The sequence below is a fragment of the Mus caroli genome, unplaced genomic scaffold (assembly GCF_978045245.1).
Source record: "Mus caroli unplaced genomic scaffold, Mus_caroli_1 scaffold_14, whole genome shotgun sequence".
Lineage (NCBI taxonomy): Eukaryota > Metazoa > Chordata > Mammalia > Rodentia > Muridae > Mus > Mus caroli.
In genome coordinates, this window is record NW_028227269.1 from 101,860,320 (window position 1) to 101,874,066 (window position 13,747).

The following is a 13,747-nucleotide window of genomic DNA, read 5'->3' on the forward strand; positions in this document are numbered from 1 at the left end:
CCCTTGGGACACCCCTTGCCTCTGAGGCTCCTTGTCTGCCTCTTCAATTCTGCCTCTCATGCTTTAGATGGATGGTGAAATTTGTCCCTTCTCACACCCCTTTGCTTCACAGCACGTGGTTTGAAGCCCCCGTCAGCCCCAGATCCAGCCTCCCCTCACCTCAAGGTAACACGGCAGGAGGATGTCACCTGGCTTGCTCATTCCCTTGTGTCCTTGGTGCGTTTTCCCATATCCCTCACCCTAAGGCTATTTAGCAGACATCTGCAACGCAGGTGGCAGGGTTGTGAAGCTGCCCTGGACATTGCCCTCCTGCGAGCATGGCTCAAGGGACTTTGCACAGCCAAATTCAGATTTATTAGAACTGCAGCACAGGGGTCCTGCCGTGCAGGTTGGGCTAGCCTTCCTGTGGTTTCCCCACCACAATTACCCAGCAGCTGGGTTGACCATTTTCCCCAAGAAGAGCAGACTCTGGGTGGTCACCTCCCAGAGCAGAAGCAGGAAAGGCCTGTTAAAGTGGGCCTGTGGGGCTGATGTCATGTTCAAGGCTGGGGGCTGGGACAGGAGGCCAGAGGCAGCTGCGGCCTCAGTTCCCTTCTCGTTCATGTCCACTATGGCCTTGTGTGACACCTGGGAGAGAAGAGGACAGAGTCAGCACTCATTCATGGTTCTGAGGGCAGAGGTCACCTTCCCCAAGCCTTGGACAATGTCTCAGGGCCCCTTGGGTCCACCCTGCCTACGAAACAACCCCAACTTATATATGTCACCTCCCACAGCTGAGTACCCGGACACCTGGTGGCCTCAGCCCCACTGAGGAGCTAAGTGCCATGCAGACTCAAACCCAGCAGCCACCTCGCAGAGCATTTCCTGGCATATAGGTCCACAGGGAACTTCACTTACTCTTTCTTAATTCTCTCTGGCTTCTCATCTTCAAAATGGCTTGTGGCCGAAAGCAGGCCCTAATGTGCTAGGTAGAATTGAGCCCCACATTGCCCTAAGCATAGAATATTAAAGGTCTCATTTCACAACTTCTTTGCAAGAAAGGACTCTGTGACTTTAAAAGAAGTGGGGAAAATAGTCTTGAGTTATTTTACCTCCGAAAAGGTCTGTGAAAGATAGCCAAGGCAGGCAAGGTCACTGCAGAACATTCTTTGAAGTCTATCATTTTCTTCTTGTCCACCACACAGGCTCACATGCACACACACATACACATACACCCTCCCATGCACATACGGGCATACCTTATATACACACACGCTCAGACACAAGTCTACATCCCTGTTTCCTTGGGTGTGCATTTAGCTCTCTGTTGGAGGGTTAAGAGCTAAATACAAGACAGAGTCCATTCCTTGTAAGGCCCTAACAAAGACTATTGACAAGGGACATCTCTGACCTAAGAAAAAGAGGCAAGCTAGGCTCTAGGAAGAGCCTGGACCACTTTCCTGGGGAAGACTATAGTTCCCGTTAGAGGATTACAAATGCTTGTCCATCCCATGAGGCTTGTGCTGTCTTGCATCAAGAGGGAACACAGCCTCTAACCATTGACTGAACAGGGGACCTGCTCTTAGGCAGTGGCTGTGAGCCACTGTAGGCCTGTGGGGGATGGAAAGGTTACAAGCCACTGTATATTTCTCCTGTCTCCCTCTTCTCCTCTGAGAGAAGGATTTTCCCTTTCTTTTCCCTCCTGGAAGAACGCACAAGGAACAGATCTGTAGCCAGTGTTACACAGCAGGCTGCTTTGTGAATGCACTGTCTGCAAGAGATAGGCCTCGTAGAGCTCAGTCCTCCGAGCAAAGCTGCTACCACCTTTATCAGACCATTTGTTCCTGCCTACACGTGCCTGTCAGAATTGGGATGGCTGAGTGTTGACACTCCGTCACAGATGGAGGGAGGAAGAGAGCCGTCCAGCTCCTCATCTGAGATTCCAGCAGGTCCTCTCAGCCATCTGTACACAATTCTGCTCTATTTACACGTGGGTCGAGGTTGACAGAAGAAGGGCTCTTATCTAAGCTGAGTGAAGATTTTTTTCATGTAAGCTGACTTGGGGTCACCTATTCTCCTGCCAGTAACCCTTCATCCTTGCCTAAAAGGCTCAGTGGCTCCCCACATGACATTTTACTTTGGTTTGTTGTAGGACCTACTGGAGAATAGGTGACATTATTTCCATCTCCTCTGGGAAGGGATTCTCACAATAAGCCTCTGTTGTGCTAATGTACTGGGATGTAGGGGGGAGGTTTGTTACCATAGCAACGCTGACAGCTACACCACCTGTCTATGCTCTATTACTTTTCTTTTTAAGATTCATTTATTATATGTAAGTACACTGTAGCTGTCTTCAGACACTTTTTCTTTTCTCTCCGGCCCTGCTTGCTCGGGCCCAAAGGTTTATTTATTTATTATATGTAAGTACACTGTAGCTGTCTTCAGATACCCCAGAAGAGGGCATCAGACCTCATTCAGATGGTTGTGAGCCACCATGTGGTTGCTGGGATTTGAACTCAGGACCTCTGGAAGAGCAGTTAGTGCTCTTAACCGCTGGGCCACCTCTCCTTGCCACTCTATCACTTTCTATAACTATAATAAAGACAGATAGAGCTCCCGATGCCCAAAGGGGAATTATTTGGAATAAAAGACTGCTACCCCTCACCTGGCATAATTCAGGCTCTGTGAATAACCTCAAGCATTCTACAGAACCCTACATCCCTGCCTCCCTAGTGCAGATCTAGGGAAGGGGGGATGGAAATGGAGTTGCTCATGAATAAAATCTGTAAAGACTGTGTTGAAAAGTCAGTCTAGGGAAAGGACTGGGGATCTTGTTTTTTTTTTTTGTTTGTTTGTTTTTTTTTAATGTACTTCATGTTGGAAGAAAAATATCCCTCGTCCCCAAGTTCACGTCCCCCACCTTACCCTGGAGACAGTTTTGTTGAGTTGCCCCATAATTCCTGATAGGTCAGCTCCCATGTCGAACAGGTTGCCGAGACCAATGAGGGGCAGGATCTCGTCCAGGTTGTAGGTTGCGGAAATCGAAAACCTTGGCAGGTGCAAATCCAACAGACTAGACAGAGAACCAGAGAAAAGGGCTTGCCTGGGCCCTGGCTGCTGACCGCCTGGGCTGTGAGCGAGAGCAGGGTATCCCAGCCTGTGGGATGATTAGTCTTCCTGTGACACGGTTTGCTGTGGTAGAATATCCCACTACCTACACCCACCCAAACCTCCCTCCACATAGACCTCATGTGACTCATGGCTGGATCTGAGAAGTTTCCTGGCAGACAAAGCTGTCTGTGTTATCTTCCCTGTGTTTGTGGAGAGCTTTCGAGGTGCCAGGCACTAGCCAGAGTTTCGCAAGGCGCCACTAATTAGAAGCACGGGGTATCAGGTTGAGTAAATACTGTTTGTTTATCCCACCCCCACATCTGAGTCATCTGCAGGTGCTTCGGGCTCAGTTTCCCAACTGTACCTTATAGCCATTCATCGACACCGTCCCAGTGCAAGCCACCATCACCCTGCTCCACCTGCCTGAGCCTTTCTTAGAAAAAGGCAGACAGATGCCCCAGGGAGATGCCCACCCCCTGGTGTTGCTGCAAGCACCTAGAGAAGAGATTCTTAACCTGTGCACCATCCCATTGATAAACCTCTATCTCTGAAAATATTTACATTTTAATTCATAGCAGTAGCAAAATTACAGTCATGAAGTAGCAACAAAAATAATTCTATGTTTGGGGGTCACCACAACATGAGGAACTGTATTAAAAGGCCATAGCATTAGGAAGGTTGAGAACCGCTGACCCAGAGAGAGGGCTGTGGCGTCTGAACCTAAGGCCTGCCTCTCCGTTCTCACCATCAGACTCTCATGTCCCCTTGGATGAATGCAGAAATTTCTTTTAACTCAGAGTAAATCTACCTCATCTCACTGAGGCTACTATGTTTTCCCTTTATTTATTTGCTAATTGTCAGGGCTCCCTTAATAACCAACACTCTTGGGAATAGCCCACTTGTAGACCATTCAGTTCATACTACATTTATCACAGCCAGCTCACAGTGGGTGGTACCATCCCTGGCCTGGTGGTCTGGAGTTCTATAAGAAAAGATGCTGAGAAAGCCATGGGAAGCAAGCCAGTAAGCAGTACCCAACTATAGCCTCTGCATCAGCTCCTTCCTCCAGATTCCAGGAGACTTGGTCATCTTTAGTAATTGTTCTTGTATTATTATTATTATTTATTATTATTATTAGCAGACTTAGCTACCTCATGATACTAAATTATTATGAAAAAGAAGGAAGTAAGAGGAAAAGACCCTAAGAAGGGATGAAAAGACAACCTAGAAAGCACTTATATTTTAATACTAGTTTAAGTACTCAGATACTGGCTCTCCTCGTGCCCCACACCCCCACGAAGTAGGTAGCATATCTTTGTTTTAAGGGTTGAGGAAATCTGCAGCCCAAAGACAAGAAGACATCTGTGAAGTCAAGGGTGAGATAGTGCGCAAATCCAGGAGATGGGTGCTTGGGGCTAAAGCTGAACAGACTTGCCCCAGCTCTTAAGCAAGACCAGGCAGCACCTTGGGGCACCTACCTGGGCAGGAACCGCTGGCCCCACCTTCTCAGCGTCTCTGGCTGGAGGGCAGCCTCTACCTGCTTCATCTTCCCAGGGTCAGGGAGGACCAGCAGCAGCAAGGCGGTGCCACTGTACTCGATCTGGAGGACAGTGCATGACGCCTCCTGGTCATACAGGAACCTGTGCATTTCCTTCTGTCGCATCATGGGAATTCGGAGCGGCGTCCTCTGGTCCAGGGAGAAGCTCTCCTGCTTCCGGGTCTGGTAGCGATCAAAGGGATGCTTCCACTTGGCTGAGGGTAAAAAAAAAAAAAGCCACGGAACCATGAGCACATAGGCAAGAGAGCAACTCGGGGAGACATCCACAAGGTCATGCAGAAAGATGACATCATCTGGAGTGTCTTAAATATCAGGGCCCAAAGCTAGGAGGCACGAGAGCAATTCCCTGGGCCAAGTGACCTATGGTTATGCTGAACTGAGAGAATTTATCTACAAAACACACACAGGGTGCTTCTGCCTTCCCACAAGGTATAATTTTTATTATTTTAAAGAAAATTTTATTTTTATTTTGTAAGTCTACGTACCATGTATGTGCAGTACCCAAGGGGGCCAGAAGAGGGCACCATATCCCTTGGATAGGGAGTTATACACAGTTGTCACAAATTGAATCCAGGCCCTCTGGAAGAGCAACCAGTGGTCATAACTACTGAGCCCCTAAAGCACTGTCACTTAAGTCATCAGGAATGAATAAGAAGCATGTAATTCTTAGTAAGGTGGTAGGCATGAGTTGATTGAAGCAGTCTGATTTCTAGAGCCATAAAGCTGGGACTGGCAGCCTGATTCGGACGGCACAGCTCAGGTTATGTGGGAATGTGAGGTCCACCCTCTCTGACCAGATGCTTTAGTGTCTGCAAAGAGCTTCAAGCTGGCATGGTGGCCCACACCTGCAAAGTCAGCCCTCAGGAAGCTGAGGCAAGAGAAGCCATCTCCTTAGCCTCCCCACCCCCTCTCTCATTCATTCATTCATTCATTCATTCATTCATTCGAGTCACAATCTCTCTATGCAATCCAGGCTGATATCAACTTGTAATAAATATTCCTACCTCGGCCTCTAGGAGTGGAGGGATGTGCCTCCACACTGAATAGATACACACTTTCTGGAAAGTCGACTCTTACACCCAGGCCAGGGTCTCTGCTGAGACTTTTGTGATCCATATCTACACCGTCCCTCTGAACTGTCTTTTCTCTTTTGCTACTTCCACAGGAGATATGAGCTCCACAAGCTTAAGGAACTGTCTTATCCACACCTGGCAGGCCCTTTACTTACAGAGAGGGCCATATTTCTGTCTGAGAAGACTCACCTTTGAAGAAGATGTAGTTCAAGAGAACCATGAGAGTGTCATGGCTGAACTCCGGGAGACAGCCCACCACCTGCCCATAGGTCTGCTTCCTCACTAGGTCATTGATCTGCTGCCCTGTGGCAGCTGCTTCTGTGAAGTTGGCAGAAAAGGCCAGAGCTCCATACAGTTCCTTGGCACTGTCCAGAAAGCGTTGGTGAGGCTTCAGCTGTCTGTCTAGGAACAGGGAATGTCCCAGTTTCAGTTCCAGTTTGGGGCTGGGGAGGTCAAGAGTGTGCAGGAGGCTCTGGAAACCCTGGTGGACGTCAGCTGCTGGGGTCTCTGTGAGGTTGAAGCCCAGGCTCTCCAGAATTTGAGTCTGGGTGTCAGCATGTGCTCCAAGAGACAGCAGAGCCAGGCTGCTGGAGAGGCTCACGGGGGAGAAGAGGATGTTCCCTGCTACTTCCTCTGCTAGTTGCTTGTATAGACGCAAAGCAAAATTCGTAATGGTGGGTGTGACCTTGTGATAGGCGGGTGCTGGCTCCAGGGACTGGTGGCTGGCTGGTTGAGGTGCCCCCAGACTCTTATCTCCATGGGCAGAAAATGGCTGACAACGGACAGGAAGCAGGACCTCGGCTACCAGCAGCCACAGCCACAGCCACACTGGCCCCATCATCTGAAAAGATGAGTAACACATTGGTCTTCTTGGTAGATGACACCATTGCCCCCTGATCTTACATTAAAGCCACCATCTGTACCTAATCCCTTACTGCAGAGAACAAGGGAAGGGGAGGGGTGTATGTGTGTGCAACTGGGATTCCAGCTGGAAAAATAGATCCTTCAGTCCAGCCTTCCTCCTTCCTTCCTTCCCTCCCTCCCTCCCTCCTCCCTCCCCTCCTTCTACTCCTCCCTCCCTCCTTCCTCTCCTCCCTTCTCCTCCCATATTTCCTTCTGTTCCTCCCTCCTTCCTTCCCTCCCTCCTCCACTCCCTCCTTCCCTCCTTCCTTCTCTCTCTTCCTTTCCTACGCCCTCCTCCTCTCTTCCTCTTCCTTCCCTCCCTCCCTCCTTCCTCCCCCCTGTCTCTCCTTCATCCCCCCTGTCTCTTCCTTTCCCCCATTCTCTCCTGTTCCCCTCTCCCTCTTTTCCCCTGTTCATTCTCTTCTCTTGCTCCATCTTTCATTCCTTTTTTCTTCTCTCCCTCTTTCCTTCCATCTTATTTTTATTTATTTATTTTTTGCATTCTTCTGGATCCAGTTGTTTTTGCAATTATATATAATATCTAAAGGTGTGCCAGACACTGAGTATCTTGTGGGTTAAAGAAATTAACACAACCCCAAGAGTTTCAGAGTTTAGGGTAGTGGTTCTCAACCTTCCCAATGCTGTGGCCCTTTCATGCAGTTCTTCATGTTGTGGTGACCCCCAACTGTAACATTATTTCATTGCTACTTCATAGCTGTAATAGTGCTGCTGCTATGAATTGTAATGTAAATGTTTGGTATGCAGGATATCGGATGTGTGAGCCCCCACCAAGCCTGTGGTTGCAGCCCATAGGCTGAGAGTCACTGGTTTAGGGCATGGTGGAGGTGACATCCAGGGAGAGGCCATGCACCTGAGGTTTACATTAGCTTGGATCAGCAATCAAGCCCACAGCGATGAGGGGATGAGGGCAGCCTCAGAAGGAAGAGGACTGATGGTTCCTGGAAGAAGAGCTGAAGGAGGGATGGGCTCCATTTCCACAGCTCCACTCCATGAAAACCACCTACTCTGTGCCAAGACAGAAACACCCATGTGTAAGGATGCAGGGGTGCCACCTACACTGTGTGCAGAGACAGAAACACCTGTGTGTAAGGATGCAGGGGCTTGGAAAACATCTATTACTAATTGAGTTTTGCCTGTACAAATTCATTTGCCTAGCTCCCAGCACCTAAAACCTCATAATGCTGCTTTGCTTATAAATGAAGACATTACAGATATAAGTACGTAAGATGGGGTCATTTAAGTGGGGCCTTAACCCTGCATGACTAGTGTCATTAAAAGAAGGGACTTGGATTTCTGAGAAGTATCCCGGGAGGATCCTGGGGAAGATGCAGGCAGAGATGAGACCCCAGTGCAAACCACACAATTCTGAAGGTTATAGCAATCAGGGGTCAGGGAGGGGCCTGGAATAGGTTCTCCTGCACAGTCTCTGAAGGGCACAACTATCACCTTGATGGTAATGTTAGACTTCCAGTTTCCAGAAGTGCAAGGCAAAGAACTTCTGTTTAAACCCCTGCTCCTTTGTGCAGAGGCAACCCCCTTCATGCAAGTGCCAAGTGTCTTATGTTCTAATTTAAGTTATGAGATGTGTCAGAATAGCCGTTGGTCACCTTGACAGGGTTCATGGAGAGGTAGGAGCAAGAAGGGCAAGGTGAGGGCAGCGGTGGAGGGGCAGAGCCTACAGGGTGAACAAAGCAAGGCTCACCCCACTTTGCTCCACTTCCTTCTTTTCCCTCACAGGTGTCCCTCACCCCCACAGTCCTGCAGAGGACATACTGCCCCTACCCTTCTTCAGCCTGGAGTCTTCTGGACCCTGAGACCTTCCTGCATTCCTTCAAACCAGCCCTTCTACCTTTTAATGACACAGCGGCTACACGCTGATCTTTGTTCCTAGTTTGTCCTGAAAGCATCCACACCATGATCAACACATTCTGTGCATTTTGCTCATATGGTGGCCTTTGGCTCAGTGTCACCTGCTGGAGCGAAAGGAGGGGAGAGGCAGATGGAACACGGCCCCCGGGTGCTCAACCAGATTACAGGCGCCACATGTTTGCAAAAGGTGAGAGCAACTTGCTGGCTAAAGTAAGGCTGGCATCTCCTAGGGTCAGGTCCTCCCTCCAGCACCAGCTCCATGTACGGAGCTTAACAACAGTGTGTTATGCTTGGGACTTTCCTTAGATGGAAAGACCAGAGGAAGACGTGGAATGATGGTTGAATAATGATGTTGAGTAATTGGTCTGCCCTGGTAAAGAAAGTAAGGGCAGAAAATTTGAGGGAGCCACTCGTGACCATTGATCTCGGCACCTTCCTGACCCTGCTACCCCACATCCCAAGGTGACTCGCAGAAGGATGTGGTTTCCAAGGAAGACTGAACTGTAGCCAGGCTGGTCTGGGCTTGAACTGGGGGCTCTGCTGTTACACAGTGTGTGATACTATCTCTGCAACACAGGGCCTCCGTTTGCAAAATCCATGTGGCAATGTCACTCCTCTCTTGTGATTTATGAAGTCTAACTTGCAAAGTACCAGCAAGTAAGAAAAACACTACAGGAGACTTTGTCCCATTTCTACCTAGGCTGGGTGTACTGGAGATCTAGTGCACTTAACTCTGTCCCCAGGCAGATTCTCGGAGAAAAAGCAGAAGCCCGTGGCTGAGTTCTAACCTTCTTGTTTCTAAGTGTTTGTTTAAGTTCTGGGTACATCGGGCACATTGCATCACTGGCCTGCAGATGGAGGTGTTTACAAATGCGTGGGGGAGAGCGAGCATCGATGGGCGTGGCATCCCGGGTAAGCGATGGTTGTGTTACTGCTGCTTCCCACCTGCGACTCAAACACCTGGAAGCCATGGAAATGCCAAAGCCACAGTCCTCTTCCGATGCTGGGACAGTTTGCTGTCTGTCCTTTAAACTAATGCTCCTGAGACCCTCGAGTCACAGAGACTTCTAACCCAGCTGTGTACACAGGGAAACTGCAGCTTAGAATTGACAGGGCTCAGCTCCAGACCTGGGCTTCTGTGCATGGGCTTGTTGCCATAACTGAGTTCCTGGTAAAGGTGTCACTTAGCTTCCAGCTGTTTTTGTGTTGGTTTGCCAGGATTATTGGCAGCTCATATATCAAGATTCCCTACGGCTGAATTTTCCAGATATGGTGCCTGAAAACCTGTAGTTTCAAGATTTAGAGGCAGGACTCATTGTCCCTGTCTCTCCCTCTAAAGCTGATGGTAGGTAGGGTAGGTAGGTAGATAGGTAGGTAGACAGTCAGTCAGACAGACAGACAGATAGATAGCCCACCTTCATTTTGGGTACAGGGCATACTCACAGAGAAGTCACCCAGGTGGGCCCAGCTCCACAGTCCCGTAATGCCTCCTGCCCACAGGGTGATAGTGTTGGAAGACCATAACAGCAGACTGGTCGATATTGGTCAGGTCAGTTCCTGGAACTGACTGGAAAGCAAATAGGATAAATAGGACTTTTTTTTTTTTTTTACAGTGTATGTCCTGGCTGCTGGTCCCACAAACAAGCAAGTGACTTGTGCCCCATTCTGTCTGAGGGTGTTGTGCCGTTGGTGGTGATGGGGGTCAGGGAGTGTTTGAGATGCTGCATGTAAACAGGAGTTTTGTAGGAACCAGGATCCAGTGAGTCCTCGAGGAAGTGTGGCCCCCAGTACTTCACAGAGAGAAGCACGACACCAAGTGACTTGCTCTCAAGTCACTCTCTGAGCTGTTGCCACCATACCAAGCATCCCATCATTTCCTGGGCACATTAAGTCTAACCTGTGTAGATGGTGGAAGGTGCTGGAGAGAAAGTTAGTGAGTGTTGAAAGACTAGGTAGTGGGCACTGGAGCCATGGCTCAGGAGCAGAAAACACATACTGCCTTTTTAAAGGACCTGAGTTTGGTTCCCAGCACCCACATCGAGTGACTCACAACTGCCTGTAACTCCAGCTCCAGGAGATCTGACATCCTTCTCTGGACTCTCAGAGGACCTGTACTCTTGTGAACACACACACACACACACACACACACACACACACACACAAACACATACACAACAACAACAACAACAACAACAACACACACACACACACCTGATGCCAAGGTTTATTTTGTTTAAGAGATGATGGCACCTTGATGAGACAGAGGTGACTTTGTATTCTTGCTTGTAAGTGTGAGTGTGTTGAGGGGAGGGGGTGCCAGGTTCATGTGGAGGACAGAGGGCAGACCCAGAGGGTGTCATTCCTCAGGAGCTATCCACCTTGTTTTATGAGGCAGGGTCTTACACTAGGTCCTAGGCTTCACTAGTTGGACGATGCTGACTGCCCAAAAAACCCCAGGGATCGCTGCTTTCCCAGTGAGATTGCAAGCACGCACCACCACATCTAGCATTTAACCTGCACGGTGGGAATCTGACCTCAGGTTTCCAGGGCTGCACTTGACCAATTCAGCTACACCCTCCAGCCCCCTTGTAAGCTTTCTTACTGAACTCGTGTCTTGATCTGATAAGACTAATAACATTGTAACGTTAAAAAGGAGACAGCTCAATAAAACTAATAACATTGTAACGTTAAAAAGGAGACAGCTGGTAACTTTCAGCTCCTCTCTTCATCTTGAATATCTCTTCAGACCCTCTCTCTCAGGGAGAGAGCTGGAGATGCTCTCAAGTTCCTGCCACACAGAACCTGCAAACAGCTGAGTGGGTGGACGTGCTTGTGCCACGCCTGGCCACCTGGATTTCAACAGGGAAACTGAGAATGGACATTTGCCCTCTGTCTCTTTTCCCACCCTGGCTGTATGCAGGGTCCTGTGGGGAGCAGAAGACACGGTGTGGGAGAGGTGGAGTCAGGCCTGAGCTGTGGGGAGGCGAGGCCACGTGCCCATGTGCCCTCACCTGGGACCAGGCTCTGGTGTCCCCTCACTGGAGCTTATTGAGGACTCTGGTACTGTCTTTTCCAGCCGAGCCTCAGCACTGTATGCTTTGAGAGTAAAGCTTTGCTTCCTACGACACCACCATGACACCACTCAAAAGGCTGTTCCCTCTTTTTGAGATCCACTTCCTGTTCTGTAAGGGGCAAATACCTTTGTTTTGCAGGTTGCCCTCAGAGAGAGTGGAGACGACACATGACAGAGTGTGCCAGAGGTGCTCAACGCATGTAACTTCCTGGTAGTTTGACTTTCTGGGTATCCTGGCAGTCAGTATGACAGAATTGGCTGCACCCACTAATAAGCCTCTCTTCTCTCTTTCCCAGGAATCTCCCCTCCACTCATCGACCACTTCCTAGAACCAAGGGCAGGTATGGACTCCCAGCTCCCCGAATGGCCGCTTTGAGTCCTGCTTGGCTGCCTGGTTCTCTAGACTGCTCACTTGTGGGGTCTACCCCCAACACAGGCACCTCACACTGGCTAGACCAGCAAAGCCTTGGGTTTTTATTGATGATCAAGCATCTCTGCCTGTGACAGAACCTGCCCTGGAGCACTGGATCCCAGCCCTGGCAGCACTAACCTCATCTCTCCCTTACGTTGACTGCAGGCCTGGCAATGCCCACCTGTTCTCCGTTCTGAACTGTGTTCGGCTCCCCTTTGGCAGTCTCCAGAGAGCCTGTTTTTCCCAGATGCTCACAGGATGTCACTGCTCTGCCAAGCTCATACCTCACCTCCCACCCCTGAAACTCTGCTCTTGCCCCACCCCAAACAACTGCTGATAAGCAAAAGAGCCCCGTTTCTTTCCTGCACACTCTGTCTCCTGCCTAGAATAACATTCCCGCCCCTTCTGCTTCTCAGACAGACGCCAGTGCCTACTTCAGAAAACCACCCCCTCCATCTATCTCTGCCCCAGGCTGTGTCACTTACTCTGGGCATGCTTGTAACACAGTGTGTCATCACACTCTTCTCAAGCTGGCTTGCAGAATGCTTTTGGTCTGTGGGATCTTTGTGGCAATAACCCACACAGTTGGTGCTGGTGCCTGTTGTGTTGGCACAGGGCAGGCACATGGGTGTGCTGCAGATACACACATTTGCTACACAGAAACTTACTTCGTCACATTGATGACCAATTGGTAATGAACAGATTCTGGAAGAGGAGGTGACATGTGACCCAGCTAAGTACCCACTGCTGAGAGTACCAGGCAGGGTCACACAGATGGCTTTATTTAAACTCCATGAAATATGAAACAAAACAAAAACTAGTAATTATGGAGAAATACTTGTAAGGAAGAGAAGGGGCTGTGAGAAGGCAGGAGAGAGTAACCAGAATGCATTGCATACATGGATAAAGTTGTCTAAGAACAGACCTTATTAATAGTAAAAGAGACCCCCACTCTCTGTCAGTATGGTATGGCTAACCACAACAGCAGAGAAAGGAAATGTGATGAATAGGCCAGTTCTGAACAAGTGGCTTATGATTTTGAACACTGGCCACCCCACACGTTAGGTCCTGGGCCAAATGCCTGCTTCATGTTATCACGCCAATCTTCACAGCTATCACAAAGCAAGTGATGTTGCCATTATATGTGGGCTCCTTCAGGCTGCAGAGAAGAGGCGTGCTATCACCCGGAAGCAAGCTCACACCATTGAGCAGGCTCTTCTGTAGCCCATTCTTAGCTCCAGGAAGGATGGTAGATGGTGGGTATCAGGTGTCATGGGTGCCTCTGAGAATGGGAGTGTGGGGTGTGGGGAGGTGGGTGGAAGACAGTCTGCATAAATGCCCACTGTTCTCCACAGCTCCCAGCTTATCAGAACCATCCTTGCTCCCCATCTTCTAGACAAAAGCCTCCGTAAGCGCACCAGTACATGGACAGTGCTCCCTGAGCACTGGTGATCTGGGACCAGTCTTCCTTAGCATTCTCAGTGTGCTTGCTCATTGGGCAACTTGATGACATGGGGCTGGGTGGGGTGAGGTGTGGGCTCTTTAGAGTAGGGACAAAGCACATGGAGATTAAACAGAGTCCTAAAGGATGCACAGTCGACATGGGGCAGGGCTGCCTTTCCATTCTGTCTCAAAGAGCCTGAACTGTAGCCCTTTTTCCTGAGCTTGGTCCCTTCTGCATCTTGCCTGCATGCTGGGTACTATCTTGCTCATGAGGTCCCCAGTGTCAGACCCCAGAAGCAGCTCTT

At 49.5% G+C, this 13,747-nt stretch overlaps 1 protein-coding gene across 1 annotated transcript; it reads right to left on the reverse strand.

Annotated features, from left to right (window-relative positions):
* Window positions 1-331: 331 nt before the first annotated feature.
* Window positions 332-10,029, reverse strand: Serpina11 (serpin family A member 11). The gene is made up of 5 exons (XM_021179399.2): window positions 9,958-10,029; window positions 5,911-6,562; window positions 4,569-4,842; window positions 2,905-3,052; window positions 332-627 (listed from the first exon to the last, which is right to left on the reverse strand). Exons 2-5 carry the CDS (start codon window positions 6,560-6,562, stop codon window positions 424-426), a joined length of 1,278 nt encoding a protein of 425 aa, XP_021035058.1. The 5' UTR covers window positions 9,958-10,029; the 3' UTR covers window positions 332-423.
* Between the last annotated feature and the right edge of the window lie 3,718 nt (window positions 10,030-13,747).

Bases quoted from the DNA above. Each gene is read 5' to 3' on its own strand.
- Serpina11 (XM_021179399.2), bottom strand. From the start codon at position 6,562: ATGATGGGGCCAGTGTGGCTGTGGCTGTGGCTGCTGGTAGCCGAGGTC. The intron at 3,053-4,568 runs GTAGGTGCCCCA...TTCTCTGTCTAG, and splicing joins GGCCAGCGGTTCCTGCCCAG to TCTGTTGGATTTGCACCTGC. The intron at 628-2,904 runs GTAAGGTGGGGG...CTTCTCTCCCAG, and splicing joins TCAACAAAACTGTCTCCAGG to GTGTCACACAAGGCCATAGT.